Source organism: Artibeus jamaicensis, unplaced genomic scaffold (assembly GCF_021234435.1).
Source record: "Artibeus jamaicensis isolate MK-2021 breed Jamaican fruit bat unplaced genomic scaffold, CSHL_Jam_final scaffold_847, whole genome shotgun sequence".
Classification (NCBI taxonomy): Eukaryota; Metazoa; Chordata; class Mammalia; order Chiroptera; family Phyllostomidae; genus Artibeus; species Artibeus jamaicensis.
The window spans coordinates 22,887,454-22,914,791 of NW_026522057.1; the positions used below are offsets into that span (position 1 = coordinate 22,887,454).

Here is a 27,338-nt window from a genome sequence, read left to right on the forward strand (position 1 = left end):
CTGCAGGTGCCTTCCTGGCAGAAGGACCCTGCACTTCGTGGTGGCCGTGCTGTAGGACAGCGACCCGGTGGGCTTCCCCAGAGAAGGCCCCAACCTGAGATCTTTGAAAGTGTCCTGACTCAGCCTCTGTCTTGCTCTTAGAGCCCTGGGCGTGGGGATGGTTTGCTAATAAGACTCTCACCCAGAAGTGATTCACGTAGTTGTCAGTTTATTATTTTTCTTCTGTGACCTTCCCAAGTCTCCTGGTGGTTAGTTGTTTGCCATCACCTGGAGGGCACACACAAGAACTCAGCCAGGCTGTCCGGGCGGAGCAGAGAGCTGCTCTGGGCAGCGTCCCGGCTTCCTCCCTCCGAGCTCTGCTGCTCAGGTGAACCAGAGCAAGGGGCGTTCTCACAGCCGCTCACCAGCCTGCAGCCTGCCCGGGGGACTCCTACCAGTCACATGCTTTTCAGATTTCATGTGTTTCTCAAAGCGGGGGGGCTCTGAAATAGTTAACCAGCACCACTGTTTGCATAGCGCTGCTTCGCGCCGTGGGCGGGGCTGTACACCTCTTCTGAGAGGCCGTTCAACAGTTTTCTCAAACGTTTTCACACTCCAACTATACGACCCAGAGATGCCCATGGATCTCCAGAGCGTACACACTCGACCAGCGTGCAAGAAGGGATGTCCCAGGGTGTCACTGTGCGGCGTGAGAGCGGAAAATAGGAACCAGGTGTATATTCATACTATGGAATATTTCTGAGCTGTTCAAAAGAATGCTGTACCTGTATGTGCTCACATGTAATGTGATACGGTGTTAAGTGAGAAAACTAAGTTGCAGAACAGTATAAACAGTAAAACCCTATTTCTGTTTAGAAGACTGTATCTGTGTGACGAAGTTTAAAAGATGCGTGTTAACAATGATTGTCTGGTGTGGACAGACTTAGAGATATAAGACAAGGGGGGGCCTGTACTTTTTACTGGATATCCTCCTGCATTCTTCTGATGGTTTTTATAGAGTATATATTACCCTCTAAAGTAAAAAGAAAAATAGAGCGGTGAGGGCTGAGAATTCATGCGTTGCTGTCATTCAACGAACATTTGGTGGAAAATCGAACACCCTTGGCCACCTGTCTCCTCATGTCTCGTTCCTGCTCCTGCCTTTGGATGGCAACTTCCTGACCTTGACACTTGTCTGGGTTTGTCTGGGCAGGTGCTCTGAAGCGCCCCAGGGCTGAGACCACGGCAAGGGTCTGCCAGCCCCTGCAGCTGTGGGCGGGGCAGCCTGAGCCAGAGGACAGCTGCGCTCTTGGCTCTGCTGGTCCTGGAGCCCGTCACCAGGCCTATGTGTCTGCCCAGGCTGCTGTCCTGTGAATGCAGGACCCCTGCCCAGCTGCCTCAGAAGGCCCCCTTTCCCTGTTGAGCCCCTCTGACATTGGACCATGCTTTTGGCTGTGGGCTGGGACAGCTGATGCCGGGGCACTTGCTTCGGGCCCTCGAGCTGCCAGAACCAGCTGCACGGTGACTCATGTGGCAGCCGGGGCTGGGAAAGGGTCCTAGGGTTTGTCTGGGAAAAGGCCTCTGAGCATCCTCCCATCCAGTGGGTCTGGGGTCAGGCTCCTTTGAAATGCTGGTGACGCTTTAAAAGCCAGACTTGGATTTACTCTACCAGAATGGAATCGTGGCTTTCCCCCAATTTACCCACAACAAAACAAAAACAAAACCCTACAGACGAACAGCTACTCTCTTGCTTTTACATTTTTCTCCTACAAACTTTTCTGGAGTCATCTGGAGTCTGTGACCACTTGTTGGCAAAGAAACGCTAGCAGACAGACAAATGAGCGAGGCGCCGGCAGATACCAGTGGGAACCTTGGAGGCTGCCACCTGCTTATTTTGACAATGCCCATTTGACAGCGCAGTTCTCCCCCTGTGACCACATGCTCACGGCTGTGCTTTTATGTTTGATTTTATAAGAGTGTCAGTTTGAGTCAGTCGAACAGTTCTCTGAAAATTAAAATGCTGAACTAGATGCCAGCTTCTCCTTCGGAGCTGTACCATAAGCACCCGACTCCCACTTGCTCCAGCTCCTGAACACACGGAGGAGCCTTGGTCTCCTTGGAGTCCCATTTTACAGAAGAGCAGACTGAGGTGCTGGCAATTCCAGGTGGGTGACAAGTGTCCCCAGTCGGCACAGAGTGCCTTCTTCCCTCCCTCCTCCTGCCTGCCTCAGTTTCCCCATGCCCTTCACATCCCCCCAAGCCTCCTTTCTTTGGATGGTGCTCCCTGTTGGGGCTGCTCATACCCGTTGCTAGTTGTAACCACAGCTTCTCCTAACCCTGGCGCCAGCTTTTCAAAGAATGACTTTCATGGCTTTTGTTACAAAAGTATGCTCTTTGTTAAAACAGTCATCGAGCTGGTGCGGAAGCTTATGAGCTACTGGTGTTGAGCTCCCAGGAGACAGCTCTCTGGGGACACACCCCCAATAGCAGTGGGACCAACTCAGTCCCATTTGCCTGGTCTGTCCCAATCTAAGACGTCAAGTTTTGCATCCCAAGCAACCTTCCAGTCCAGGGCAAACCAAGATGGTTGTCACTTACCATGTGCACTCAGGGATGCGTTTAGGTAGGGGGCCCTTTAGAGGGAATAGTTGCCAACGATTAAGGCTGTGCAGGTCTCTACCTATCAGGTTCTAGGCTTTGCAGATAGATACGTGGATAGCATTGGGGGGGTTATACTCAGATAAGCAAAAACAGAGGGCTCCACTCACCCCAAGGAGTCCACTCTCCATGCCCAGAGAGCGCCCTTTGTTTGCGGCCTCTTTGGACAAGGCCACCTTCTCCGGGCCTTTTGACTCAATTTACCCATGCAGAAGTGGTGGGGGGCCTTGGAGGTTGCCAGGTCTGCAGCCCCCTCAAGGGGCCCCTGCCTGGCTCTCAGGGGGAAGGAGGGGTTCTCCAACCCTAGGTGGGCGCTGCCTGAGGCCATGGCCAGTGCTTACCGAATTGATCCAGTCAATGTAGTTGGAGACCCTGGTGAAGACAGAGGGCTTGTGGTAGTAGTTGCAGCCGAGGGAGGACCCGAAGCTGACTATGCCGTGCACTTCCCACTGGCCGTTAGCATTCTGGCAGTTCAGTGGTCCGCCGGAGTCTCCCTGAGGAAGGCCAGAGCTCCGTCAGCATGGACCTGGGGGCTTGGTTGGGTCATGTGAGGGGGCGGGGCTGCCCATGAGAGCCCCTTGCTTCACCCATTTATAGTACATGTATGTTGTTCCTTCCCCTGTCACCATGGCCTCTGACCAGTCTCTGTGGTCACAGCTCCAGATGCCACCATAACACCAAGACCTAACTCTGATTCTTTCTGTGGGCCTGGAACTGAGCCTGCACTTTCTATGCCTTATCTCCTCTCCTTCGATCCTCACCAAAACCTATGAGGTCAGTATTGTTTGTGTCCCCATTTCACTGAAGAGGAAGTGCTGACCCCTGAGACGAGGCTGTGACTGCCTGAGGTTGTCCAGGCGGTAAGTAAAGGAGCCGAGACTGTGTCTCACAGTCAGAGTGCCACGTGTTCCTCGGCCCGTGATGAGGGACCCTACTGGACTGGTTTGCGTGGGGGCAGAGTGTAGGGGCACAGTGTGATCGTGGGGCATGCGAGGCTCCTTCTTGCTCTGTCTTCACTCTGCTGCAATTCCTTTTGGTTAAGACACCGTCTCCAGGAAGGCCCTGTGGCAGCTACCATGAGGGACACACTGGGCTGTTGGTGGGATTAATTCCACAGAGAAACTCGAAGTCACCTCAGAAAGGATCTTACCCAGAGACTACCTGCCCTTGGCTCTTTTCCTAAACAGAGGGAAGAGTAAGAGAGATGACAGTAATGAGGGACCCAAATGAGACCCAAGGAAGGACTTCCCATCTGTGACAGGGCAGATAAAATGACGAACACCTCAAAACATCTTTTCTGGAGACTATAAGGACAAAGGTCCGGGTCTCCAATGTCTGGAACAGTTTCCTGGTGCTTCTGATAGTAGCAAGCAGGAGGATAGAATCTAGGACCCTCAAGAGCCTCTCCCCACCCCCAGCCCCATGTCATTGTGGAGGGGTGGGTGGCACCTGACTTTCTGCACTCACATTGCAGCTGGAGATCACGCCATCACCCCCAGCACAGACCATATTGGTCTTCACGGAGCTGCCCCACCAGCTGGGGCTGGAGCAGGTGGCGTAGTCCACAACCAGCAGCCGGCCCTGCTGCAGGATGTCAGGAAGAGCCCCGCCGGCTGCACAAGATGAGAAAGAAGGTGTTACAGGGACAAAGGGACTCCTAAGACTAAAGGAAGCAGTGGACACCTACCGGGTTTTCTGCCCAGCCCTTTTTGCTGATCACTCTTACTTCCCATCTATCCAGGGATACAATGGGAGCAGCCATGTTTGTGTGTCCCCATAGTTGATTGGTTCAAGGGTGAATAGCTACTCAGCCTAAGCCAACGAGCTTCTTCCCTGGGAATTTGGGATTGGAACTAAGAAATCCCAGCCAGAGAGGATGTAAACCTGGGAGCCGTTGGCAGTGGCTGTCATTTTTCTCCTAGGGAGAGAAGAATGAAGTAGATCTACCAAGAAAGAAATTTTGAGAGAGGGTTTCTGGAGCTTTTTAGTTGTCCAGCCCCTGATTCTATCCTGTTCCTCAAGCCTATCTATGTCTCTGCCCTTGGTTGAGACCAGCTAGCTTCATGGGTTTCTATCACTTACCTTAAACATAACAGTGAACCCGCTGGCATTTGGAGCCCCAAGTTGGGAAAAATATTCCAATGTGGTTAAGGCAGAGCTTTCCGAATGGCCCCTAATGATACTGTTACCATCACCTCGACTACTGTTATCACTGCTACTTATGGCAAGAATTAATAGTATAATAATTCTTCACTGGTGCTTTATGAGGCTTTTCAAAACATGCTAAATCTCCAAGTAAATATATATTCCTACATGACAGATGGGATTTTGAAGCTGAGAGAGATTAAGTAGCTTTCTCAAGACCATTTTAATTAATGAGTAATTAACACATATTTTACAATGTGTAAAGCATTGTCATATCTCTTTTGATCTTGCCAATTATATGACCATTTACCAGATGAGGAAACTGAGGCTCCAAGGTGGCTTGGCTCAGGTTACATAGCCAACCAACAGAGTGGGACCAAAAGCCAAGCATTTGATCGTTTTCCTGGCTCTTGCTGCCTCCAATGAAACACGTTCTGCCCCAGTGATTCCTGGGTGTATTAACAAAGAGGCTGTTTGTATTGTGATAATCATGAGATGCCTCCCTTGCTCTTCACTTCTGCTGAGTTTCCATGTGTCCTTGTTTTTGCTCAGAAGCCAGTTGAGGGCGATACCGACTTATGTGAGTGCATGTGTGTTGATGTATCTCTGGAAAAACAGATCACTTATACCAACAGGTGTGTGTTGTTATAAAAGGAGCAATCACCTGCATGAGCCTTCCAACCTCTGGTGACATTATAGGGAAGGGCAGGTCCTCTGTTCCTTCTCGGTGACCTACCGTCACTGGGTTTCTGCCCCTTGGGGTTTATGTCAAAAGGAGATTCACTGGAAGCCAGGTTCTGGGCAGTAAAATCAGGCAGCACACATGACAGGTAAATTTGGATGTGTGGAGAGGAAGGTCTGATAAGGGCCCAAGGGACATCTGTGGAACCCTAGAAGTCAGGCCGTGGAGTGTCACTCTGGATTCCGGCCTTGGGCTGTACAGAGGAACTTCTGTCAGAGTGACAGTGACAACTAACACACAGCACCTACTAAGTGCCAGGTGCTGGTCTAAGCCCTTCCCATGGATCACCTCCTTCAAGCCACTTCACATGTCCCTGTGATGCAAGTTATTATTCCCATTTTACACATGAGGAAACTGTGGTGCAGAGAGGCTAAGGAATGTCCCCAAGGTCACAGCTAGTGAGTGGAGGAGCTGGGAGTCGAACCCAGGCAGTCTGCCTATTATCAGTCTACGCTATCCTGCCTCTCCAAGGCAGCGGCCTTCCAGACACCCCGGGAAGATGAGTGTGGAGAGAGCCCCTGGCTGGACACGGGTGCCATTGCCTTCCTCCCTCCCCAGCCTTGGAGCTCCTGGCACCCACTTACTCTGTAGCCGTCCCCAGCCTGTGACGTAGCAGGGGTAGTTGTTGGGCAGGATGCTGCCGGCCGGAGGGAGGCAGCCCAGCTGGATCTTGTCGGTCAGGGCGACGGGGCTGGCCAGTCTGAGCAGGGCGATGTCGTTCCTGGGTCAGTGCAGAGGTGGAGCATGAAGAGAGGGTCTCCTGTTCCTGTTCTGCTTTCATTTCTGACCCAGCCCTCACTGCAACCGCCGAAGCCCCTCCTCGGCCAGGCAATTGTGAATCCTCCTTCCGCAGGGGCTACGAGGGACTGGGGAGCAGCTGTGGTCAACCCCCACCCCCAGGGTTGCGTTTTGTCCCTGGTGGAGCTTGGAGCCCTATATTCCCCTGAGGCCTTTCAGGGGACTATTTAGGATGGGGGGGGGCAGGTAGGTTTTCTCTTCCAGGGGCCCCTCCATTGGATTAGTTAGTCATGACTGCCTGGTGGGCTGGGCTGACAAGGATTCTGAGCTTCTGTCCAGAATCAGCAAGGAAATGTATCCGGGTTGCTTGGCGATGTCTGTCCTGAGTATATACCTCCTGTGTTCAGTTAGAAAACGGTGGGAGATGCTCAGAGGGAAAGGCCATTTGCCTGCGCTCTTGCCTCTCCCTCCACCTCGAGTCTGCCCCCAGCCTTGTCTCTTAGTCTCCCGCTCTTGTCTAGGAAACCGCTAGCACCGAGCAGATTGTATGTTCCACGCTGGCCTCTGTGGCACGTAGTAGGTGCTCAGCAAATACTGACAGTGAGGGTGTGGGTGAGCTTGTGGCTCTGAGGTTTTTTTTAGCCCCACCTGGACCTCAGGACTAGTGACCACAGGAGAAGCCTGATAGTTCAGCACATATTTTCTGGCCCTACTACGTGCCCCTTCCCCAGGTTAGGGGCTGGAGATTCAGGGATGAATCAGGCACAGCCCAGCCCTTGCAGAATTCTGTCAAGAAGGGAATTTGGACCTGAGCTAATCACTACAGCAGCGAACTGTGTACCTTGACTGGGCTGCCCCTGAGGGAAGGGGTGAGTGGGCGATTCAGCAGGCGACATTTTCTCTCATCACTTCCTCCTCGCGTCACCTTCCCCAGGGAGCTCGGACCAGGCCCCTCCCAGGCCCTTTCCTAAATGCTTTACATGTATCACCTCATCTGACCCTCACAGCAGCCCTGGAGGTAGACACTGTTACTATCCTCATTTTACCGAAGAGGAGACCGAGGCACTGAAAGGCTGAGGAATCGTGCAGGGTCACGCAGCCGTTGGTCATATGGAAGCCATCAGCCTGCAGAAGCTCAGTCCCTAGCTGCCACCCCGCACCGCCTCGCCTGCACCCATGGGCTCCCTGCGGGTGGGCGCGGGGACCTGTGAGCCCCACCTCCAGAGTCCAGTGCCCAGCATCACATGGGGTACATGGGGAGTTAGTAAAGGCTGAGAGGTGGGCGTGGGATGGGATCTGATCATTTGAGAGGAAAGGTGGCATGGGGTCCTTGTCACTTCCCACAAGGGGTGTAATTACTGGTGGGCTTTGGATAGCTCTGAGGCCCTCATCATCTTCCTGTGCACATTACCCCCAGGCTGGCCCTGCAGGGCATCAGGGTATCTCTGAAAATGTAAAAGGCCTTGTTGAGAGGAGGTACAGAGTGGAGGACACAGGAGACGCTGTGTCCTACCCCTCTGACAGTCGTGTGTCTGCAGACCCACGCTGTGTCCCCAGGGCTTGGCACAGAAGAGACACATAGTCAGTGAGTGCCTGGGGTGGACAGGTCATCATGGGCTTAACAGGCAGGAGGCCCAGGTGACCCTGACAGACTTTGCCTGCCCCTCCCCCAGTTCGCACCTTCATCCCAGGCACCTTTGGGGCTGGCTCTACTTCCAAAGGTCAGAGCTCCTTCCCCCTCCCTACAAAAGGAGCAATGGAGGGGTCCCTTCTCCAAGACACCCTCCTGCCCTTGCCCCTGCCGACCCACCCCCAGGGGCACCCAGAGCCAAGGTACCCTTTGGAGATCTTATTGGAGTTCCAGTCCTCGTGCACCACGAGCTTGGAGACCTGGACAGCCAGCGAGCCGCTCTCTTCTGTGGAGAGGCTGTGCCGGCCCAGCACCACGCGGTAGGTCCTGGAGGAGCTGGGACAAAGGGGGTGGGGCGGAGAAGGTCAGGTCCTGGCTGTCTTGTCCTCTCTCTGGCTCCCCGGGGGGCAGGGATGCCTCAGGGCACAATCTCAGGAGGCCTGGGTTTGAATAGTGCCAGGATGGGCCCAAGTACGCCAGTAGCTGGCACTCGGAAAACTCTTCCCTAGGGCGATTGGTTAGTTACAATATAACATGATTACTATAACTGTACTTTACTAAGGATAAACTGTAACATAAAAGTTATAATGGTGTAAACGCTCTGTTATTATGCGGGAATGAGGTAGGCACCGAGAACACAGCAGTCATTTGCCCTCAAGGGCATTTTGTAGATTAATCTCCCCACCTCTCTGTTTTCAGAGGGGGAAACTGAGGCTCAGAGGGGAGTAACTGGTCCAGGGTTTTCCAGCTCATTGGTGAGAACCCAGAACTAGAAGTCAGGGCTCCTGACTCCCAGGCCTCTCTCATTCCGCCACCTTGTAAGCTCACAAATTAGGTGGGGAGAAGGGACCCCGCCTGGCAATGAGAGTCACAGCGACCCACGGGAAGGTCCGCTGAGCACCAGCTGGGGTGAGATAAGCAGAGGTCTTAGGTAGGGAGGGGAGAAGGCAGGTGGACAGTGAATGTCGCTGGCCTTTTCGTTCCCTGAGGGCCTTTACAGTGGTCAAAGCTCACTTTCACTGGGCGCCTGCTAAGTGCCAGGCCTTTGGACGCGTCACTGCATGTAACCCACGTTAAATCCTGTTACCTGCTTTTTCACGGGTGATGGTTTTGAGGCTTAGAGAAGTGGTTCAAGTTGCTTAAGGGAAGCCAATTCCAGATCTGGAGCCCACGTCTGGTACCCCAAGAGGGCAGAAAACGGGCCTCCCCCTGCCCCACAGTCCTGCTCAGTGCCTTGCCCAAGACACTCGCCACATTGTCTATTGATCTGTCAGCTGCCCAACAGACTAAACTGAAGGCCGAGGGGAGCTTGTTTTCTGGCCAGGCAAGGCGCTGATTGCGAGACTCCCTTACAAGGCCTGGCTCCGGACATCTGGGCTCCCACTCTCAGAGGTGAATGCCGGCCGGTGGGCTGAGTGGGCTGGGTGTCTGGGGCACAGCACTTACCTGATGCAGTGGGCAGCTGTCAGGACCCAGTCTGTGGCCACCAGGGAGCCTCCGCAGGTGTGGCGCCACTGGCCATTGGAGTTGTACTGCAGGGACACCTGGGAAGAGGTGCGGGCGATCAGCAGCCCGTCCCCGAGCTCAGGGCTGGGTAAGGTGCGTGAGGAGGCACCTGTCTCAGGTGCGAAACGTAAGGGCCACTGAGGAACTCAGGAATCAGGGTGAATGACATTTTAATGCAACATTAGTGAAAAGTAACACAAGGAATCCATGATGGACAAAATGTAAAAAACTTAACTAAAGACACTTAAAAATAGCTTGTGAACATCTTTTCTGCAACATGATTTGTTGGGATTTTCCCCTTCGTGGGAACTATTCCCTTGGGACGTAGCCCTCCAATTTACTGTGTCTAAAGCCAAAAATCCTCATTCCCACCCCCAAACCTGCCTTTTCTCAGGCTTCCTCCTCTCAGTAAATTGCAACACCACTTTACTAGCTGCTCAGCCCGAACCCCTGGGGTTGTCCTTGACGCCTTTCCTTCTCTCTGGTCCCTCACTCACATCCAGTGGCAACTCCGCCAACTTTACTTCCAGAGTCTGTGGAGAGGGTGCTACCTTGCTTACTACTTCCACAGCTAGTCCCAACCGCCTTCACCTCTCACCCAGGTTCTCCCTGCTCTTACCCTGGCCTGTTCCTCACCCTAGGTCCCCCCCCCACCCCCCACAGTGGCCAGAGCGAGCCTTTCCAAATGGAAGTTTGTGTCTGTTTTTTGCTCAGACCCTCTGGTGGCTCCCCATTGGACATGGTGCAGAATCTGAAGCTGTATGATGGCCCATGCGGCTCTGCCTGAGTGCCCTGACCTCATCAGCTCCCACCCCCTCTGGTCCAGCCACACCGACCTCCCACCTCTCCGGAGGCTCTGCAAACACACCAAGCTCAATTCTGCCTCAGGGCCTTTGCACTCGCTCTTCCTCCTGCCTGGAATAGTCTTCTCCCAGCCACGATCATAGCTTTCTCCTTCACTTCCTACAGGTGTGTGGTCAAGGTTACCTTCTCCAAGAGGCCTTTTCCGACCACCCCGCACACACATATGTGCATACTCATGTCCACACACATGCACACACAAGCACACACGTGTGTGAGTAGTGGGGTGGGATGGCTCCTTATTGCACCCAGAGAAGGCACCGCTTTCTCTACCCTCCAGGGCTGACCAGGGCCACAGAAATGTATTTTATTGGTGAATTTCCCCAACTTTGCCAGTGCAACAGACCCCATGATGGAGGGCCCGAAAGGCGATGCCCGGTGGTGGGGGCCTGGAGGGAAGAAGTGGGGTGTGGGGGACTCACCTGCCAGGGCCAGCTGTTGGACCTCACATCTTCACCGCCAACCACCCTGGACAGGTTGGGCAGGTAAGTGGGGAGCCCACAGCTGAGAGCTGTGAAAGGAGAGTGGGCTGTGAGCGCAGGGAGCAGGGACCCAAACAGTGCAACCAATACTTGCTGCGTCCCCGCATTTCACAGAGAAAATCCTGGTTCTCAAAGGATCCCAGGAGGCCACAGAGTCCGTCCTTCCCTTCACTTCATTGGAACATCACTCCAGCTTTCTTACAACCCGAGGACTGTGCCCATGGGGGCAGGGACGTCCCATCCCCAGTCCCGTCAGGGCACTGGGACAGTGCCTCTGGGTGACAGGGCTCACCTCCAGCCACCAACACAGACAGCAGCAGGACCCTGATCATGGTGTGTCCGTGGGAGTTCTGGAATTGTGGACGTGGCGGAGGCCTTGGTTTTATGAATAGGCTTATCGGCCAGGGAGATACGGGGAGTGCGCAAGGTGGGGACTTTCTCAAAGCCCAGTGAAAATACGGTCTGTATCCAAATATTGTTTTTTCCATTTTCTCCCACCTGTCACCCTGGAAATATGTTGAAAAGATGTCAAAGGTGGAAATTGAGCTATGAGCTCTACTTACCTTCAAGAGATTATTATGTTATATGCTGCGGAGGAAGAAAAATATGAGTTGTTGGTGCTTAGAGTTGTATTTTCAAAGAAAAGAGCTGGTATGCTGGACAAAGAACATTTCAGGCCAGTGGTTCTCAGTGTGGCTGCTATTGCCCCCCAGGGGACCCTTTTGGTTGTCATGGCTGGGGCTGGGGTACCATTGGTATCTAGTGGGTAGACACTAGAGGAGCTGCCAAATGTCTTACCATGCACAGGACCATCCATCACTGAAATTGTCTGTCCAATGTCAACGATGCCAACACTGATGAGTCCTGTTCTGGACCACAGCTTGCTGTGTGTGACCTCGGACGAGTCATATAAACCTCTTGGCCTGGGGCCCGCCCATCTGTGAAACGAGGGGAGAAAGATGCACCTCGTCTGTTTTGCAACCTTGTGGAGAGGATTTGAACAGCACAGGGGCCGTGGAGAGGGCTTTGCTGGTGAGGATCAAGATGCACTTTACTGTCCACTCCCAAGCCAACAGCAGTCTGCTCTTCTCCAATAACGTCCTCTTCCAAGTGGGGTGGAAGCAGCAGCCTCCCGGAGAGGGGCGCTGGTACCCAACATCACGTGTGTGTCAGAAGCATTCCCACCTCTTACCTGAGTCGTACGAAATCCCACGAGAGGACACCTTATTTCAGGTAAAAGAGGGTCAGCAAACTGTTTCTGAAGTCTCCTATTTTATCTTTTTTAAAAATACTTTTTTATTGATTATGCCATTACAGTTGTTCTATTTCCCCCCCTTCATTCCCCTCTACCCTGCACCCCCACCATTCCCCTCCTTTAGTTCATGAACACGTATCTCAAGTTCTTTAGATTCTATATTTCCCCTACTATGCTTGCCCTCCCCCTATCTATTTTCTACCTACTGTCTATGCTACTTATTTTCTGTACCTTCTCCCCCCTTCTCCTCCCACTCCCCTGTTGCTAACCCTCCATGTGATCTTCATTTCTATGGTTCCACTCCTGATCTAGCTGTCCTCTTAGTTTGCTTTTGTTTCAGGTGTGGTTGTTAATAACTGTGAGTTTGCTGTCCTTTCACTGTTCAACTTTTTTATCTTCTTTTTCTTAGGTAAGTCCCTTTAACATTTCATATAATAAGGGCTTGGTGATGATGAACTCCTTGAATTTGATCTTATCTGAGAAGCACTTTATCTGTCCTTCCATTCTAAATGAAAGCTTTGCTGGATAGATCAATCTTGGATGTAGGTCTTTGGATTTCATGACTTGGAATACCTCTTTCCAGCCCCTTCTTGCCTGTAAGGTCTCTTTTGAGAAATCCGCTGACAGTCTGATGGGAACTCCTTTGTAGGTGACAGTCCCCTTATCTCTTGCTGCTTCTAGGATTTTCTCCTTCATTTTAATCTTGGCTAATATAATGATGATGTGCCTTGGTGTGTTTCTTCTTTGGTCCAAATGCTTTGGGACTCTCTGAGCTTCCTGGATTTCCTGGAAGTCTATTTCCTTTGCCAGAATGGGGAAGGTCTCCTTTATTATTTGTTCAAATAAGGTTTCCACTCGTGACTGTTCCTTTTCCCCTTCTGGTACTCCTATAATTCGGATGTTGGAGCGTTTAAAGATGTCCTGGAAGTTCCTAAGCCTCTCCTCATTTTTTTGAATTCTTGTTTCTTCATATTTTTCTGTTTGGTCATTTTTTCCTTCCTTCTGGTCTGCTCCCTTAATTTTGAGTCCCAGTTTCCTTTCCATTACTATTGATTTCCTGTGCATTTCCCTTCATTTCAATTAGGTTAGTCTTCATATGTTCCTCCAATTTATGACTAAAATCAATCAGTTCTGTGAGCATCCTGATCACCAGTGTTTTGAACTGTGCATCTGAAAGTTTGGCTATTTCTTCATCGCTTAGATTTATTGGCTCTGGGGCTCTGAGTTGTTCTTGTTTTGATCTGTTTGTACCTGTTACGTATGAGGAGCGGAGCCTTAGATGTTCACCAGGGCAGGGCCACCCATGTCGCTGGTTTGTTATGCTGTATGTCAGGGCGGGGTTAGAGAGGGAGCAGTGATGGTCCTCTCTGCTCGCCCCCATCTATTTATCTGAGTGCAAATGTGCGAGCCCACCGCCCTGCGCCGGGGCCTGCGCGGTCTGTCTCAATACTGTCTCTTCACTGGTTTATTTGCGTGCAAATGCGCGACCGCAGACATCTAGCTGCACTGCGCCTTCCCTGGGCCCCGCCTGTAGCTACCCCGCAACTGGGATCCATGCCCTCTGCTGCCTGCGCGCCGCCCGGGTCGGGGGTCTTTTTTGCCCGACCTGCTCCGCTGCTGGCTTCGCCCCTCTCACCAGTTTAGCTGAGCAGTACGTTGTTTTCAAACTCCGTATTGTTCGATTTTCTGTGGTTTGGTTGTGTTTATTGTCATTAAAACTTTGTTGTTTTTAGATTTGGTTGTGCGAGGAAGCAAAGTGTTTCCACCTACACCTCTATCTTGGCGGAAGTCCCCTCCTATTTTATCTTGAAGGTTAATGTGAGTTTGGCATTCTGCTTCGTGTACCTGTTTGTTTTAGTATAAAAAGACGGTTTGTCCTGCGTGAGGTCACTGAACAAATACCAGTCGGCACGTGCCATGGGCTTGCTGTGTGACCTGGGGCAAGTCACATGGGCTCTCTGGGGCTCGCTCATCTGTGAAAGGGAGAGAAGGACGTGTGCCCAGTCTTTTACCATGTTACTTTCAGGGCTTGAAAGTGACATAAAGCTTCATCAAGCAGGCTTAAGCCCCAAGGCCACTGATTGGGCCACAAAGCGGCAAGTCCAGGAGCAGTGCTCCTGTCCCCCACACACTGGATGCCAGGAGCCCCCTTCTCTGAGCCCCCTTCTCTCCACCCCCAACTCATGACAACCAGAGATATCTGTACATGCTGCCAAATACACCCTGGGCAGCAAAACCACCCCTCTTCCCTTCCTCCCCCTCTTGCTGTTGTAGCCTCATGCTCCATTCTTTAGCAGAGAGTGAGAGCCTTTTAGGGTTCGGAAGTCCCTCAGCTCTCTGATGGGACCTGCGTCAGGTCACATGCCCATCCCTGAGCCAATTGTTATGGTGGGAGAGGGGATGCAACACGTTAGTTGGCCAGGCCTGGAGCACAAGTCTTGCCCCTCAATCTAGGCATGCGCCTCCTACCCAGACCTCGGGTAGTAGGAGTGGGGGATGGGTGGCATAGAAACAAAAACCCCGGGTTCTAAACAGCGAATGGAGGCCAGGGAGGAAGACAGCAAATAGCCACTCTCCGGCTCGCTTCCCCCTCCGGTGCTCAGTTCCCCATTTCTACGTCGCTGGACAACAAGGCAGTTGAGTTCTGACCAGGGCTGTGTCCTTGAGGCTGCAGTGGGGGCAGAGGTGTAGGTGTGGACTTCTCAGGCAGGTTTTGACTCATTCAGAGAGGTTCCTCTGAGAGGCCATTGGGCTCCGTGGCTGGGGCTTGGGTGTACACCCTGTGCTGACTGTGGTTTGGGTCCTTGCTGCCCAGAGAGCGGTCTGCACCAGCAGCAGCCAGGGCTTAGGAGCTGGTGAGCAGTGCAGGCCTCCTGCCCAGGCCGGCTGAGTCAGCCTCGGCGGGTTAGCGAGACATGCAGGTGGTTCTCCTGCATGTGGACATTGGGAAGAACGGTGCTGGGGCACATTTCATCTTTCTTTCCCCAGCTTCTCTACCTAGTAAATAGGAACCATGGACATTCCACCCATCTCTTAGGTTTGTGGGTAAAAGTAAAACACAGTTTATTCACTCCAAACACTGATAAGAGAGTAAATGTACAATAATGTTCACTCTAAATCCCCAGGCTGCTGGCCTCCGATATCAGAATAGCACAGAGCTCCTCATATGTTTCCATCCAGTAATCCTAGCAAACTTTTCCTGTGAAGGACCAGATAGTAAATATTTTAGCTTGTGGGCCATATGGTCTCGGTTGCAACTAGTCAACGCTGCGAAAGCAGCCATCTGGGCATAGCTGGTTTCCAATAAAACTTTATTTACAAAACAGATTTGGCGTGCAGGCTGCGGTCTGCAGTGAAGCGCTGATGTGAGGTCGTGTGTGTGGGGGCCACCAGGCCAGCAAATGTCTCTGATGTCTCCTTCTTAAAGCTTGATCTGCATTTTGCAGCTCACTTCCTAGCATAGCATAAAATCAATTTACATGTATTTTCATGTAAATTCTTTTTCTTCCCACCCAGTCATCAGGGAGAATTGATGCCCTGGGAAGATGTTCCGAGTTTATTCTGTCTTTACTGCTGCCCCCCCTGGCCCACCACCAGGAGAATGTTTGCAGACACCTGCCCCAGCCTCATAGGATGGAGCTTCAGGGAACCGGCCCCCAAGGCCTGCTGGGAATGGGGCTCTCTCCCCTAAGGAACAAAGGGAGAGAGGGGATTTGCTAATAGGAGTCCAGGTGTGAGGTCAGTAGAAGTAATGAGTCTTATTACAAGGCCCCGGGATTTCATCGACTCCCAATGGTGAGGGAAGGCAGGTGCCCATTTTGGAGATGAGGAAACTGAGGCTCTGGGAGGTTACTTGACTTGGCCACTGGCGGTGGCTGTGGGTGGCAGAGTGTAGTGCGTGCCCTCCCGTTGTTCACGATGCTGATTTGTGGCTGAGATAATGTAGGTTGCCAGCACGGCCCGTCTCTTTACCCCTCCCAGTATCCACGCCTTTTGCCATTAACTTTGCAGCGTCTTCCCAGGAGGAAGACGAGAGGCAGGTGGAGCTGAGACCCAGGCTGGATCAGCCAACCTCCAGGCCCTGAGACATGGGCAGGGGGATGCCAGACAAAAGAGCAGGGCCCCCCAGCCAACCCCCAGACGTGTGAACGATCCGTCCTGTCACTGGATGCCACTGAGGGCTTGCGGTCAGCTGTGACGCAGCGTTATTGATTGCGCCAGCAGTAGCGGGTGCCGTGGGAGCGGCCCTCTGTGACGTCTCGGGTTCCTGTCTGTCTGGGCTCGTCGCCAACTCTGTTCAGGCTTGTCGGCACCACCCCCAGCCCCCGGCCCGCCCCCCACCCACCCACCCTGTGGCAGGGCCACTAGAGGACTTCAGTGTTTCTCAAGATTTGGGGGTTAATGGCAGAATGACACGGTTGTAGCCACACAGGCTCTGGGGTCAGATGGCCTGGGTTTAACGCCTGCTGCCCCCTACCAAGCTGTGTGATCTTGGGCGAGTTTTTAGCCCTTTCCGAGTCCCCGTTTCCTCATCTGTAAAGGGGGATGACCATGAGGGCTGCCGTGATTATTCAATGAGACAGTGCGGTGAAGTCCTGGCTCACAGCCGAGGGCTCACTACGTGCTAGGCACGGCGAGTGCCTCAGACACAGTGGCGCTCTAGCGGGTCTCTGAAGGCTGAGGTGGGAGGGTCGGTGCCTAAGTCCCCGCTTTCTCTCGCTTCCAAACACTGGTTTGGGCCCTCCTGGGCAAAGGGCACAGCTCCTTGCTGTCACCCCAGCCAGCACCTGGGGAGCGCCCCCCCACACGTCCTTCTCCCCTCCAGCCCCCCAGCGAACTGGATTTTTGCCACAAGAGAGGAAGGACGGTGTAGTTATTTCCTTTGGCTGCTTTAACAACTTACCACACAAGCAGTGGCTTAAAACGCAGAAATGTGTCCTCCTCACAGTTCTGGAGGTCAGAAGGCCACGATCAGGGTCACAGGGCTAAACCAGGGCTGGATCTTTCCGGAGGCTCTAGAGGAAAGGCCGACTGCCTTGCTTGGCTGGTGACTCCTCCCTCCCTCTACGAAGCCAGCAGGGTAACATCTTCAAGCCCCTCTCTGATCCTGGGCCCGCTTCCATCCCCACAACCCCTTCTGACTCCGCCCCTCCTGTCTCCCTGTTATAAGGCCCCTCATGATTTAATCGGGCCCACCTGGATAATTCAGGCTGTTCTCCCCATCCCACGATCCTTAAATCGACCACATCTGCAAAATCCCCTTTGCCACATAAGGTAGGAGAAGCATTCACGGGTTCTGGGGACTAGCGTGTGGACATCTTCGGAGGGCTACGGTCCTGTCCACCGCAGGTGGACCCTGACTCTCGGACACAGCAGTGGATCTTGTGCCTGAATCTGAGGATTTTATGTTGTTGCCAAACAAACAGAACCATGGCTTATGTTTCAACCTTTCTTAGCTAATAAAAGTAGTTTTGTTAATTCAATCACATTCCCAAAAGTTTATATAGGTTTGGGGCTGGGGGGGGGGCTGTTGTTCACCACTGTGCATATGCCTCTTAAATGAGTACTGAATTATTTCGGCACTTCTGCATTCCTCTCTCTCCTTTCCATTACTGCCGTGGTCGGGGCCGCGTCAATTTTGGCCCAGCCTAGACCCTTCTGGCCGGCCTTCCTGCCTCCCTGCTTGCCTGCTCCCAGTCACCCTCCATACAGCTGTCAGATAAATACTTCAGTGTGTATATCTGGCCACAGCAGTCCTGCCTCTACCTAAAACCCTCTATGGCTCCCTATTGCCCTCCAAATAAAGTCCCAAGACCCCCTACCATAGCTATAAGGCTTTCCATGAAAGCCCTTTGCTAACCCTCTTGCCCCTCCCAGTTAGGGCGACCAAGCATCCCGTGTGTCCAGGACTGTCTTGGTTTTAGCTCTTGAAAGTCTCATACCCTAGAGAACTACTCAGTACCCAGGACTATTGGTCACGTCCTCCCTGCCCCATGCCTTGAGCCCTAGGCAATGGCAGCCGCTTGGAGGTGTCTTTCTTTTTAAACATATTTTTAGAGAGAGAGGAAGGTAATGAGAAAGAGAGGGAGAGAAATAGCAGTGTGTGGTTGCTCTCATGTTCTCCCAACTGGGGACCCGGCATGTGCCCTGACTGGAAATCGAACCAGTGACCCTTTGGTTTGCAGGCCTTTGCTCAGTCCACTGAGCTGCACCAGCCAGGGCTGGAGATGTTTTTCTTGATGAATGAGTCGAGCCTTCCCTGGGAATTGCCTTGGCGCAGTGAGGTATGAGAGGTGCGCCCTGGCCCCACCTCCAGGGGCCAAAGTGTGACAGGGAAACAGGGCAACTCATGGACCAACCAGAGGGCGGCAGTAGCCGAGGGGTCTCTGAGGAGATGAGAGGCCAGAGTTCAGATGCCGGGGGCGGAGGGGGGGCACTACCCTTCGTAGATCGGCACATTCTCCGGAGTGTGTGGTCAGGGGGTGGGGTCCCCACTTGGACTGTCCCCCCACTAAACACTGGGTCATTCACTTTTTGGGCTTGGGCCCCAGCTGCCCTCCTGGGCATCTCAGGAGGGGCTCTGCTTTCACTGAGTCTCGACGGCTCTGCTCTGTGACCTGGCCCAGCTCCTTCCTCTCCCTGGGCCTCTGTTTCCCAGCCTGTCTAACAGAACGAAAGCTTTTCCAGCTCTGACCTGCTGTGACCGCACGTGGAAATGTTCTCTTTTCTCAAACCTGCTCCCCCCGAGGGCTGGGCCGCGGCCTCCCCTTCCTCCTGTGCCCTCCCTGCACCCAGCACAGGGCTGGTGTGAGGCCAGAGCTCACAAATGCTTCCCCGTCTCAGTGAGCCCAGGCTCCCTGCAGCCGTGGGGTCCGCCCTGGGGTGGGGTATGCTAGGGAGCGTCTTCCTCAGGAAGCGGCAGTTGTCCCTGGGCAGGGGCTTCCTTCTGTGGCCCGAGGACCTTCCGACTCCTCTGTGGAGGCAGGATCAGGAAGAGGTGACTTGATAAGGGCCACGTGTCGCACAGCTGTGAGAGGCTGGGGACAAGTGTCTGGTGCATCCTTAACTCCTGTCCCCTGGGGCACAAGTTGGCTTCCTGGGATCCCCCTTCACAAGCACCCCCAGGAGCAGACTCCAAGGCCTGACCAGCCTGGCTGGGTATGTGTGTGTCTCTTTGTATTCCTGAAGTGGAAAGGGGGGGGCCCTAGAAAGCCTGGGAATTGCTGGGGAGGCGCAAGTCAAGCATGCAGGCGGCTTGAGGGGGTAGGACGTTTATTGTGGTTGCGGGGATTTGCTGCCACGGCTCCCACGGATGAATTACAGCTGTATTTTCTGCAAGAGCAGAGAACAAAGTGAGTGTGTGTGTGCCCACGTGCCCGGTCCCCTTCAGGGGCTCTGCTGGCAGAGTAGGAAGAAGGGGGCACCATGGGCGGCCCCGGGACTTCCCAAGCCAGTCGTGCCTCCGCCTAAGGGCTCTGGGTCCCCCAACCCTTCAGACAGTTGTCCCCTCCAAACGGGGGACTCAGAACACGCGCCTGTCCCGGTGTGAGAGCCCCCGGGCTGAGTGACCCTCTGCTCCCCCAGCACGGCCAGCTGTGCTGCCCCCTATCCTCTGCTGGGCCCTGCTCTCCTGGGTCCACATTTCTCTTTTGTGGGGACTGGTGGGTGCCCAGGGTCAGGACAGGAGCTTTTTGCTGAACCCAGTGGATAAATGGGTGGAGAAGGTAATGACTGTGTTCTCTCCTGCACCCGCCTCAAGGCTGCGTCCAGTGAGCACTTGGTTGATTGAGTGAGTGAGCGGATCACTGAACAGGTGGGTATGTGAACAAGTGCGTGAATGGATGTGTGACGGAACCAGCGAATGAATGGCTGTGTGAGGGCGAGGGGCCGGTGCCCACCTCCTTGATCCAGTCGATGTAGGCGGACACGCGGGTGTAGACTGCGGGCTTCTTGAGGGTGTTGCAGCCCAGCCCGGAGCCGAAGCTCACGATGCCGCGCACCTCCCAGGGGCCGTTCTCAGCCTGGCAGTTCAGCGGGCCGCCGGAGTCCCCCTGCACCGGACCAGACAGCATCAGTCTCCAGGACTCGCCCGAACCCTCGACCCAGATGCAGGCTTGGGAACAAGGGCAGGTTGGGGTGGGGGCTGTGGGCTCCTCGCGGCCTCAGTGCCCCATTTTGGCCTTGGCTTGTCCATGGTGAGGGAGGCAGAGAAGAGGTGGTTTGGGGCTTCCTTGGCCTCATTCTGGGAGGTTCTGGCTGTCAGAGTAGCTGTTGAATTGTTGTGTGATCTTGGGATGATGGTAACCCTCTCTGTGCCTCAGTTTCCCTAGCTGCTCAGGTCACTGTGTCCAAGACTGTGGGAGCTGCCTAGAGAGGTGAGGATGCTGGTTCCTGTGCAGGAGAACTGGGGACATGAAGCTGATGGGACTGGGGAGACAGGCCATGTGTTCGAAAACAGGAGAGTCCCTGATTGTCCTAGGTGCTTCTTGGTTTGGGGTCAGACTCCCTAAGTCCTCTGTGTCCCTGGACGGGTGGAGCTGACGGCATGACGAACAAGCATAGAGACTTTAATGAAGTTTCTTCTATACTTGTCACTGTCACTTAGACACCGAGCACCTCCGTGAGGCACTTCCTGCATCTTCATAGTATAGATGGGAAAGCAGGTTCAGAGAGGCCAAACCGCCTTCCCGAGCTCACACAGCTACAAAGTGGTGGAATGGGGACTCGAAGGCACTCATGTTCCACTCTCACGCTCTCGCCACAGTGCTGGGGGTGGGTGGGTGGGCGGGAAGGCGGTGGGGGGGGCACGTTTCTCCTAAGCCTCCTGGGCCCACCCAGAGCTCAGTCTCCTCCCACGGAAAGGGTGTGCTCGCGTGGGTCTCCCTGCTCCACACCTCCCTTTGCCCTCCCCGATGCCCCCTCCCACATGGCCACCTGCAGAGGGAGGGGGCAGGGCCCGGACACTCACTTTGCAGGCCGAGGTGATACCATCACCCCCAGCACACACCATGGTGTCCTTTACCATGGTGTCCCACCAGTCCTTCTGGGTGCACGTGGCGTGGTCCACCACGGGCTGCAGGCCCTGTTGTAGCTCCTTGGCAATGGGGCCGTTGGCTGGGGAGAGAGCGGGCGGTGAGCGGGGAGGCCTTTGGGAACACGGCGGTGGGGGGGGGATGGATGGGGCTGGGACAGGTCTGGCTAGACCTCACGGGAACCACGCGTAGGCCCTTAATGGGCAGGCTCTGAGCCAGGGGTCCCAGCGGGTCTGGGTCAGAGAGCCCTCTGAGCGCAGGGAAGGGAGAGCGGCTGGAGGCAGGACAGATCACGGAAAGCACTTCGCGGTGCTTTCTCTCTAACTGGGATCCCGAGGCTCTAGCTGCCCTTTGTTTCCTTGCGGGACTCGGCTTCCAGTGTCGCACAGAAAAGCGGCTTTCTCCACGGTTTTCCGAGTGTTAACCTGCATTGTCCTCTAAGTCTTCCATAGTTTTGTTCACTTGCATTTAACTTTTTAATTCGTCTGGAACATACCGGGCATATGGTATACCGTAAGATCTAACCCCCTCCCACAAATAGACTGTTACTTTCATAGGCACTTACTATGTGCCCAGCCTTGCTTTAAGCACATGACAAATTCTAACCCGTTTAATCCTCATAGCATACCTTCTAATGCACTTGTTAGACCGCCTGTGGCACAGTATGTGCTTAATAAAAGTTAGCTGTTGTTATTACAAAGTTAAGAAAATCCGAAGATGTTTAGGTACAGAGGAAAAGTGATGGGAAATTGTGGGTGTTGTGCTTATTGTGGGAGCCACTTCCTCCAGGAAGGCTCCCGTGATTTGCCAGAGGCTGTACTCACTCGAGAGGCGTCCCCAGCCAGTGACGTAGCAGGGGTAATCCTGAGACATTATGGAGCCCTCCTCTGGCAGGCATGCCACCTGGATGGTGTCACTCAGCTCCACAGGTTTCGCCAGCTTGATGAGGGCAATGTCATTGCTGGAGTTTAAAGTGGAGGTTTGAATGGGCAGGAGGCCTTGGCCACCCAGCCCATGTTAAAGAGGCCCAGGGTGTGAGTGGAGGGCCAGGTTGTCAGTCACCAAGAACCCTCCCTAAACATCCTGACTTCCAGCTTCTCACTGGCCGACGGAGATGTCAGAGGTCAGGTGATCCGCCTTCTAACACCATGGCCCGCCCTTTGGACATGGCTTCTCCCACCTGTGTCTTCACATCGTGAACACTTAACGGAGGGGCAATGAGAACAGAAGCGTTTCGGATCACTCGGGGTGAGGTGTCAACCGGAAGTTAAGCGAAGGTCAGTAGGAAATCACAGTGACAAAAGAGAGACACTGGTGGGTGCAATATTTTGATGTTCTCCTGTTACCAGGATGAGAGCTAGCAACCTTAGCAGACCTGATCCGATTCCTAGTTCTGACACGTACTTGGCCGTGTGACCTGGGCCAGAGTCCTTAACCTCTCCGAGTCTCCATTCCTTGTCTAGGGCTGTTGTGAGGGAGAAATGAGAGCGCATATAATGTGTGTGTTGCAATGTGTAGGTGCTCAGTGAAGGTAAGTCCTGGCTCAGCCTCTGCCTGAGGGAGCCCAGGCAGGTCGCTGTGGGCACCTTCTGGGGGGCCCTGGCCAGTGAGGGAGATGGGAAGGGTGTCCCTCTCCACTTAGCATTTTGCCATTTTTCGTAAAGGGGACATCAGCTGGCTGTGCAGGGTGAGGATGGGGTCCAGGGACAGGAAGGGGCAGGCACTCCAGCTCTGTCTCGGGGACCCCTCCTTCCTCTGCGCTGCTCCCAGGGGCCGTGAGACGGTCAGCCGGGCACTTACTGCACCAGGAAGGAGTTCCACTTCTCATGGACGAAGATAGTGTCCACACCCACGTACAGGGAGCCTTCCTCGTCGTCCACGGTCAGGTTGTTCTTCCCCAGGCCCACGCGGTAGATCCGGGAATTGCTGAACAGAGGAAGGGCACTGGGTCAGCGGGGCCACCTGCTAGCTGGTAGGGAGAGAGGAACTGGGGGCTACGGTGACTCAGCTCTGCGGCCAGTGGGAATCATTTGGGGGAAGGGCGCGTCTATCCCCACTGCCCCTTCCCAGGGTGCAGGGTAAGGACCCTGTTCAAGTCCACTTTGACTCCTGGGTGGGTAGCCTCGGACCGCAGTTTGCTCATCTGCAAGGTGCAGATGCTATTGGAAGGCCTCTTCCAGGGCCGTTGTGAGAACGGATTGCTTCCTGCCTGCATCATCTCTGACTCCCCTGCTCCTCCCCTTGAACTGGTCCCTCCTCCAGGACTTAGCACTGGCCATTCCCTGCACCTGTAGCTCCCTTCCCCACGGCGCTGAGGTCCGCCCTTGCTTCCTTCAGGTCTTTGCTCAGATGGCTCCTTGGCAGAGAGACCTTGCCTGGCCACGTCATTTAAAATAGAACCCCCCCCCCCCGTGCTTTTTATTCTCTTCCAGCCTGTTTTCTTCACTGCCGTTTGATGGGTTATCTATTGTGTTTGCTTGTTTAACAGTCTGTTGCTCTGTCTTCCGCTAGAATATAAGCTTGCGGAGTGCACAGAACTTGTCCTGACTGCCGAGTCCCCTGGCACACGGTGGGTGCACAATCAACAATGCTGAATGGAGGAATGAAAACGGAGTTACAGCCGTAAGTAGCTTATGTGGCTCCCGCCTGTTCTGGGCACCATCCCTGTTCACCTGATGCAATGGGCAGCCGTGAGGACGTGGTTGCTGGTGATCAAGGTGCCACCGCATGTATGCCCCCACGTGTCGTCCTTGAGGTACTGGAGGGAGATCTGGAGGAGGGGCCACATGTCAGCCCACAGGGACCCCCTCCCCACCCCCCGTCCACCCACCTCCCACCCCTGCCACAGTACTTACCTGCCAGGGCCAGCTGTGGGGCCGGGCATTGTCTCCTCCCACCACCCGGGCCGCTAGGTTGGGTGGGAAGGTGGGGACCCCGCAGCTGGAGGCTGGGGGGGGACAGGAGAGGAAGAGCATAGTGAGGGGGCTGGCACCCCACTGGGGAAGGGGCAGGAGGAACTTGGGGGGCAGACACGGGTTCAGAGTTTACGGCATGACTTTGGGGAGCCACCTAGTTCTCTGGGCCTCAGCTTCCCTTTCTGTGAAATGGGAAGAACAGCACCAACCGGGCGTGCTTTTCCTGGGAACGAAATTAGACAAGGCCACCAAAGCGTTTAGTGAAAGGCCTGGCGCAGAGGGCACACTTCCTGCCTTGAAGGAAGGGGGAGGTGGCTGACGTGTGTACAAGTGCCCAGGAGCACCCGTGTCCTTCCTCCTTACCTGCTGCCCCTTTCTAGGCCTCAGCGTAATGGGGTCGGTATGAGCAATGAGTCCCCAGAGTTCCAGGCTGTCATAGCTGGGAGCTGTGTGGAGCGGTCAAGTGCATGCACTCCCCAGTGAGACAGACTGAGACTCGAGTGCCGGCTCCACCACTGACCAGCCATGGGGTCTTGGGCAGGATGTGGAGCCGCATGGAGCCTCAGCACCCTCATCTGCAGAGAGGGGGTGCTAATGCACCCCGCCTCTCAAGGTAGCTGCAAGGGTCAGGTGAGCTCCTGCATGTACGGGGCTCAGTGCAGTGCCTGGCACCTAGTAAACACGCAATCAGTAGGAGCTGCTATTATGATTCCTGCAGTGGTTGTTGTTAGCTAGAAGGACTCTTAATCAAGTGCTCTCCTTTGCCCAAACAGCCAGTGAGATTTAGAGAGGCGAAGAGACTTGTCCAGGTCCTGCCGAGAGAGAGTGACATTCAGCCAGGTTTGTCGATTCCTAGTCTGGGAGAAGGCCAGCAATGTGGGGGAGCAAAGAATTTCCATGGGTGAGGTGCCGATGGTGGGAAAGCAAGCCCTGATTGTCCCCAGGATGAGGTGTGGGCCCGGTCTCTCCACACCTCACCTCTAACCCTCACCTCGGGAGGTCAGATCACCAGTTCTATTTTGCAGAGATGGAAGCGAAGCGGCTCATCTCACACAGCTGGTTGGCAGTATCTGAACCCACGTGGGACCCCAAAGCTCCTTTCTAGGGAGGCCAGCCCGGGCTCACAGCCTGGGGGCTGCGGTTGGCCCCCGACCCGCAGCTTACCGCAGGCCAGGAGCGCAGCGAGGACTGTGATGCTCAGCATACCGTGCGTATTCAGGACCGAGTGGCTGTCGAGGCCAGCGGGGCACTCTTATAGGCAGGAGTGGGGTGACCCCAGCCCACCCCACCTGGTCAAGGCTGAGCCACCTCTTGGGAAGAAACCTGTTCTTACAAGGCCCTTTCCCTGACCTTGGGTGGTTACTATTTAATTTGGGCAGGAGATAGGGCTAGTTCGAGGCATGGATTTCCCCAAATAACCTGAGAGCAAATTCTGAGGTTTGCAGGTTTGGGGGTGCCCTCACCACTCTGTTCGGAGTATATTCTTCTCTCTTCCTAACTCATTCTTTTCATTATTATTTTCTGGGCACCTACTATGCGCCAGGCACTGTGCTCAATGCTTCTTATAGGCACTTAATTTTCTAGCAACAAGAAGTAGACACTGTCCTCCATTTATTAAAAGCTGAGGCCATTGAGACTGAGTGGTCAGGGACCACCCATGGTCACACAACCGGGCAAGGACAGAACTCGGATTGGAAGGCAGCGCTCGTAACCGCAGTCTGGGGCCTCAGACTGCTGGGGTACCCCGACTCCTTCTGTCCTCATAGCCTCATCTCTTTTACTTCCTTCTCTTTTTGTTGTTTTCTCTCTTTTTCTTTTTCCCTTGTTCAACTAGTACTGTCTGGGCGTGGGGCGTCCAGTGCCTGCCTCCCCGGCTGCGGATGGAGGCTGAAAGGGGGGCGGACCCCGGAAGGTGTCTGCTTGGCCCAGTTCCTACTTGGGGCCAGCTTGGTTCTCTCCCTGCGGGGCCCCTCGGAACTCCTGTCTCTAATATGGGGAAATAGAACCAGACACACTCTCAGGCCTTGTTCAGTCCTAAGGTTCCATGACTTGAATGTCAAGGCTGAATGGCATATGTGGGCTGATGGCACTTGGTAAGGGTCCAAGCACACTGGTGCCTGTCCTGAGCCCCGGTGGCTCAGGGTCAGTCTGTCCCTTAGAGCACCTGGTTTAATCCATTTGCTCCAAGACATGACCTCAGCCTGGGGTGTTAGAGTCTGCTTTCCCCTCTTCTTTCTACTCCTCCGTGTATTCCCCAGAAGCTGCCTTCTGAGCTGGGCACCTTAGGAATTATTTCCCAGAAAAGAAATTCAGAATGCCAAGCGCCCTATTGTTAAGGGTGGTTATATGGGGTTGGAGATTCTAACTTACATATATTATTATATATTAAATCTTTAAAAAAAATAATGCATTACTTGGGTCATATAAAATTAATCAACTTTTTTCCCCCTCTTTCTTTCAATATAAAAACCAGTCAAGTTCTGATAGAGGTAAAAGACCTGGAGATGGGAGTGAGGGAGTGTGAGGGTGTGTCTAGGGGTCTGTCCTGCTGTTGTGGTCTCAGGGCCCAGGCCTGGGGGCCTGGGGGGGCAGTCTCAGGCCATGGGAACGTTTGGGGAGTGGGCTTCCTGAAACTGGAGGGGTGGGGGCTTGGCTTAATGAGAGAGTACCTAAAGGGGTGACTCTCATTTGCCCAGAGCGATGAAGCGCTGACATACCAGGTACACAGAGGCCATTCATTTGTTCATCGGTTCCTCCCCCACCCGTTCAGTGCCTGCCTGCCCCCGAGAGGGCCTGTACTAGAGCTGGGACTGTGGAGACACAGATCTCTTTAGCCTCGCTGCGGCTCCCTGCCGGGCAGGGTGGCAAGTGCTCCTCGGAGTGTCCCTGAACAAGAAGAAGTCAGTTCTGCGGGAGGAAGGAGCTTGGTGGGGTGCAGGCCAGAAAGGCTTCCTTCTCCACAAATTTGAAGTGAATCTGAGGACTCGAGAGGGTGAGGACGCTAGAATCCCCCCCCCTCCGTTCCACTGAACCTGTTTTCCAGGGCTGGAGTGGGTCCTCCGCGGATCTGGGACCTCAAGCTGCCCCAGCCTCTCAGGGTCAGACTACGATGGAAAAAGAACCACGGTGACTTGGTGGAGGCCGGGCTCAGGGGTGAGGCAACCTCAGGAGAAGCAGTGCCAAGGGTGGGGGCAGGCAGTGACGACAGGCTGACAAAGGGCAGGTGCCGCCACCTGGGGCCCCACCTGCTGATTGCTGGGACGGCTCCCAGGTGGCAGCTGTTACCTCTCGGTGAGGTCTGCCAAAGGGGGCTGGTCTGGGGGCTGGCAGGTTTCTCCTTAAAACCAGATGAAAATACTGGGGGTTCAGACAGGGTTTGGGGGCCAGGACTCAGT

At 54.2% G+C, this 27,338-nt stretch overlaps 2 protein-coding genes across 2 annotated transcripts; both read right to left on the reverse strand.

The window, feature by feature from the left end:
- Positions 1-188: 188 nt before the first annotated feature.
- LOC119049965 (chymotrypsin-like elastase family member 2A) lies at positions 189-11,117 on the reverse strand. Its single transcript, XM_037146115.2, has 8 exons — positions 11,034-11,117; positions 10,682-10,770; positions 9,339-9,436; positions 8,100-8,228; positions 6,109-6,245; positions 4,105-4,250; positions 2,979-3,131; positions 189-267 (listed from the first exon to the last, which is right to left on the reverse strand). The coding sequence occupies exons 1-8, from the start codon at positions 11,071-11,073 to the stop codon at positions 250-252; spliced, it is 810 nt and encodes a 269-aa protein (XP_037002010.1). The 5' UTR covers positions 11,074-11,117; the 3' UTR covers positions 189-249.
- An 8,136-nt stretch (positions 11,118-19,253) lies between these two features.
- CTRC (chymotrypsin C) lies at positions 19,254-26,360 on the reverse strand. The gene is made up of 8 exons (XM_037146139.2): positions 25,108-26,360; positions 23,884-23,975; positions 23,701-23,798; positions 22,829-22,954; positions 21,853-21,989; positions 20,965-21,110; positions 19,895-20,047; positions 19,254-19,328 (listed from the first exon to the last, which is right to left on the reverse strand). Exons 1-8 carry the CDS (start codon positions 25,145-25,147, stop codon positions 19,314-19,316), a joined length of 807 nt encoding a protein of 268 aa, XP_037002034.2. The 5' UTR covers positions 25,148-26,360; the 3' UTR covers positions 19,254-19,313.
- Positions 26,361-27,338: the final 978 nt, after the last annotated feature.

What these genes read in the sequence shown, in the direction of transcription:
- LOC119049965 (XM_037146115.2), bottom strand. Translation starts at nt 11,073, where the DNA reads ATGATCAGGGTCCTGCTGCTGTCTGTGTTGGTGGCTGGAG. An exon ending in TCCAATAAGATCTCCAAAGG is followed by an intron (nt 6,246 to 8,099) that starts GTACCTTGGCTC and finishes GCACTGACCCAG; the next exon opens with GAACGACATCGCCCTGCTCA. An exon ending in GCGTGATCTCCAGCTGCAAT is followed by an intron (nt 3,132 to 4,104) that starts GTGAGTGCAGAA and finishes GGCCTTCCTCAG; the next exon opens with GGAGACTCCGGCGGACCACT.
- CTRC (XM_037146139.2), bottom strand. Translation starts at nt 25,147, where the DNA reads ATGCTGAGCATCACAGTCCTCGCTGCGCTCCTGGCCTGCG. An exon ending in CGCTGCGCTCCTGGCCTGCG is followed by an intron (nt 23,976 to 25,107) that starts GTAAGCTGCGGG and finishes GTCCCCCCCCAG; the next exon opens with CCTCCAGCTGCGGGGTCCCC. An exon ending in GTATCACCTCGGCCTGCAAA is followed by an intron (nt 20,048 to 20,964) that starts GTGAGTGTCCGG and finishes GGTCCGGTGCAG; the next exon opens with GGGGACTCCGGCGGCCCGCT.